We start from the raw sequence: 4346 nt of genomic DNA, 5'->3' as shown, positions 1-4346 counted from the left end.
GCGGGGGCGGGGGTGGGAGGTGGGGCGAGGAGGAGGATATGATATGGAGTGATTAATATTATTGCTATGGTATTTTATTATTTTATTGTCTAATTTGCTTCGTTTATTATATTATGGTTACTGCTATTGTAATTTTCCCCATTTTATTCTATATGCCCTATAACAAATGCATATTATGGTCTCATTTGTTTTCATTAATATTAAGACGTCTAAATCTGAATATATATCTAAATATTAAGATGTGCATTAAGATCTAGATGTGTAAATCTGAATAAACATCTGATTATTAAGATGTTGTCTCTGAATTTGAACACTGAATTATTGAGACTGTTTGTTTTTAATATCTGAATGCGCATATGAAATTAAACGCTATACCAAAAAAATATTATAAAAATCTCATGTTAGTAAAATATTTTTTTTTTATATAAAATAATATTTTGAATATTTTAAACGGAACAAGGTAATATGATTTATCTTTTAAGAATTTAACATCAAGTTACATCCTTAATATGACTATTTTGTGCACTTAAAAACTTTGAAAATCTAAGATAATGCAATGTAAAATAGTTTATATAGAGTAGTAAATATATTGTTTAGGAAAATATTTTATTTTATAATAGACATTTATTATTATTATCGATCAAATAACTACTATTTTTTATTTTCAAAAAGCGTGCTAAATATTATATGATGGGAGTGATTATCAATTCAAATATATTGATTAATTTATGAAAGTAAAAAACGTACATTATGTTAATAAGATAAATGAAATTATAACGGTAAGCATGTAATCAACATTGATTAAATAAGAAAACAACTGTTATGAGTTGTTGTGATGTAGGTGAATTAAGAAAGGAGTCTTATTTTTGTCTGAATGGTTTTAAGAGTGTGTTACAGATCTAATTAATTCAGATATGTTCAAACCCGTTAAGAGGCTTATAAGAAAATAAAAAAAAACAAAAGAACTTAATGAACATAATCTAAATAATTAAGATTCAGCCCTTACAAATAAACACACTTTATGAGGCGAATCTGATTGATTAAGATTCAAATCCCTATTCAATGCAAATAAATGAGACCTATGCTTAATTACACATAGATATAAATGCTAATATTATTTTATTGAATATTTGGAGTTGAGTGTTGTTTAGATATTCACTAGAAAAAAGGTCATTAAGGTAATTGAAAGCAACAAGTGACGAAACAAATTTTGACTGCTATCATGATCGAAATTCAATTTAAACTTTGACTTCATTAGCAATGTTGTAATACTTAATAGAATTTTCCTCTCAAATATGACATAAAAGTTGAACTACATATTATAACGAAATATTATCCACTTTGTATGGTACTCGCATTGAACCCCGACTCGCATCGATGTTGTTGTTATTATTATTAGTATTATCGTTGTTGTTTTATGCAGTAAGAGTAGACATTGATAAGGAATATCCATATATTCATAATATGCTTCATGTATCAAGAAGTTGTTGCTTGCTCCTCCCAGTGACTCGAGTTTTAGTTCTTTTTGGTTAGCACCAAATTGTTCTTCACCTTCACTATGGTTATCTCAGATACTTCTTACGGTATCATTCCTCCATATCTCTAGATTGTATCTGTAATTCATTCATACTATAAAAAAATAATTCTATCTCTATGCAATGGATACTAGTTACTACCTATTTGTTTGCATTAAAATTGTTGAACTGATCAAATTCTTTTAATTATTTTTCACTGCAGGGAATATAGTGGCGTTGCTTATTGCTGTTGCTATAGTTTTTTGTTGTCAAAGTCAGCTGACCGCTGAAACACCTAATGTTGTTGTTTCTCAATATGGGACCGGAGATTTCACGACTATTGCTGGAGCAATACTAGCAGCCCCGAATAAGAGTGTCCAACCATACTATATCAAGATTAAACAAGGCATATATCGGGAATACATTCGAGTTGAAAAAGAAAAGACTAATATAGTATTGATTGGAGAGGGAATGGGTACTACAATAATAACGGGTAATAGAAGTTTCAATAAAGGCAATAAAATTGATGACACTGCAACAGTGGGTAAGTCTCTCTATATACTTGGGGATTTGATTGATTTGTTGAATTGTAATTCTTTGTTCTTATTTTGTTTGTAGGGGTTTTTGGAAGTGGCTTCACAGCCCAAGACATCACCTTTAGGAATGATGCTGGACCCGGAAAGTATCAAGCAATGGCATTAATAGTAGAAGCAGATTTGGCTTCTTTCTATAGATGTCGCTTTGATGGGTATCAAGATACTCTATATGCCAAAATGAACAATCAATTTTATCGTGATTGTGAAATTTATGGCACGATAGACTTCATTTGCGGTAACGCAAAGGCCCTATTCCAAAACTGCTTAATTAAAGCACATATTCCATTGGCCATGCAGTACAACACAATTATAGCACAAAAGAGAGAGTTTGAGAAAGATGCAACTGGAATAGTGCTTCAAAATTGCACTATAAAGGCTAGCCGAGATTTGGAGAAAATGGATAACGTCATCACCTATTTAGGTCGACCATGGGGTATATTCTCTAGGACAGTGGTCATGGAAAGTTTCATTGACCACTTGATAAGTCCTAGAGGATGGATTGAATGGATTGAACCTGGAAAAAAATCCATTGTTCGTCGTCATCCGTATTTTCTGGAGTACAAAAATAGAGGACCAGGTGCTGCTACCCAGAAACGTGTGACATGGGCATCCCACACAATGAATCCGAACATTGCATCAACTTTCACAGTTAGGAATTTTATAAATGGTGACTAGTGGATTCCCGCCAATATCCCTTATTATTTAGACTTTTCTTAAACAATATTAGGGTTGTTTTCGTTCTACTTATCATATTACAAAAATAGTCAGTATATGTACCTATCTTGTTGCATCAAATTTTCTTGGTACATGTTTCAGATAAACAAGAAATAGCAATGTGTTTTATGAAGGAACAAACTATTTGACTGCTTGGAACTTCTTTCCCATACTCTGTTTCCCCCATTCTGCTTTTGTTTGTACCTTAAGTAATTTTTTCCCCTGTTTATTAACCATCAAGAATTCTGATAGTACAAACTAATTTGGATTAGCAACTAGCGTAATTATATATCTCCACTGAGCCTGGAGGGTTCTTCATACACATGACTTTGACACCTTTGATTAGTAATGGAATGATCCTTATTGACGGAGCTAAGTATAGGAAAATGTAATTAACCCCAATTGTTTTTGATCATTTGTTCAGAACTCATGAGTTGATCTTAAATTTTTAACGCTAGAAAATCAAATTTATATCTAACGGGTACAAGATCTTTAAGAGTTTGGAATATAACTTTTAAGATAGTTTGATGCAAAATATAAACTGTTAAGAAATAAGATGTATAAAGAACAATATAGATGTGAATAATCGAGAAAGGAATCTGGAAACACAATTAATGACACACAATGTAACGTGGAAACCTAAGTCGGGCAAAACCACGGGTAACGACGAGCAAATTCACTATGTTGAAAGTAGAGTACAATTCCAAGTTCTCCAAAACTCAAAAAAAAAATGAGGAAAAGAAAAAAGACAACTAAATTATTTTGTTTTTCTGACACAAAAAAATAGAAAATGCCCAGAAAAATAGGCTCCACTATGTGACACAAAGAAATAGAAAATGCCCAAAAAAATAGGCTCTACTTTCAATGAAAACAGGTGTGCATTTACTGCACCATAATCCCTTGATTTAGCAAAAACTACCAACATTCGTGTCACGATCCGACTTTTTGAGTCATAATGACACCTACTATAACCCAACAGTAGGTAAGTCAATCCATACCCAGGATGACAAGTAATGAGTACAAGGGCAGAACTAACTAGAAAATAACACTACCGTTCCAGAATCTTGAAGTAACGAATACAAAGTTGTCTAATATGAAAAAAATACAAGTACCAAAAGTAGAAGACAACAAGTTATATCAAAGGAAAATGACCAACTAACAAACATACAGATGGATACAGGATTATCCAAAACGCCAAGTGCTCACCGTTGTCTTAAATAATTAAAACATGCAAAAGATGGCACGAGCGATCACCACTAATAGTTTGTACTAGGACTTGCATCATAAAAAAATTCAAAGTGTAGCATGAATACCAAAACAAAGGTACTCAGTTGACATCATATGCCAACTGAGCAAAGAAAGCTAAAACACAATTAGAAAATATAGACTCTAGACACAAAAAAAGGTCCAAGCAGATAAAAAAACGCACATGTGCATACCAAAAGTAAATCTAAGTACAAGTAAACTAAACATAATAGGACCCCGTAAATCCCAAAGGTATTCTCGCGTGCAAGTGTAAAAA

The 4346-nt window shown here is 32.1% G+C and overlaps 1 protein-coding gene across 1 annotated transcript; it reads left to right on the top strand.

Moving 5' to 3' along the window:
• Nucleotides 1–1558: 1558 nt before the first annotated feature.
• Nucleotides 1559–2785, top strand: LOC107002120 (probable pectinesterase 56). Its single transcript, XM_015200028.1, has 3 exons — nt 1559–1583; nt 1738–2058; nt 2133–2785. Exons 1-3 carry the CDS (start codon nt 1559–1561, stop codon nt 2783–2785), a joined length of 999 nt encoding a protein of 332 aa, XP_015055514.1.
• The last annotated feature ends 1561 nt before the right edge of the window (nt 2786–4346 follow it).

The sequence above is a fragment of the Solanum pennellii genome, chromosome 10, assembly GCF_001406875.1.
Source record: "Solanum pennellii chromosome 10, SPENNV200".
Classification (NCBI taxonomy): Eukaryota; Viridiplantae; Streptophyta; class Magnoliopsida; order Solanales; family Solanaceae; genus Solanum; species Solanum pennellii.
Note: the sequence above shows the minus strand (reverse complement) of the source record. Positions and strands in the feature narration are given on the sequence as shown.

Bases quoted from the DNA above. Each gene is read 5' to 3' on its own strand.
- LOC107002120 (XM_015200028.1), top strand. From the start codon at position 1,559: ATGGTTATCTCAGATACTTCTTACG. The intron at 1,584-1,737 runs GTATCATTCCTC...TTTTCACTGCAG, and splicing joins TATCTCAGATACTTCTTACG to GGAATATAGTGGCGTTGCTT. The intron at 2,059-2,132 runs GTAAGTCTCTCT...TTTTGTTTGTAG, and splicing joins TGATGACACTGCAACAGTGG to GGGTTTTTGGAAGTGGCTTC.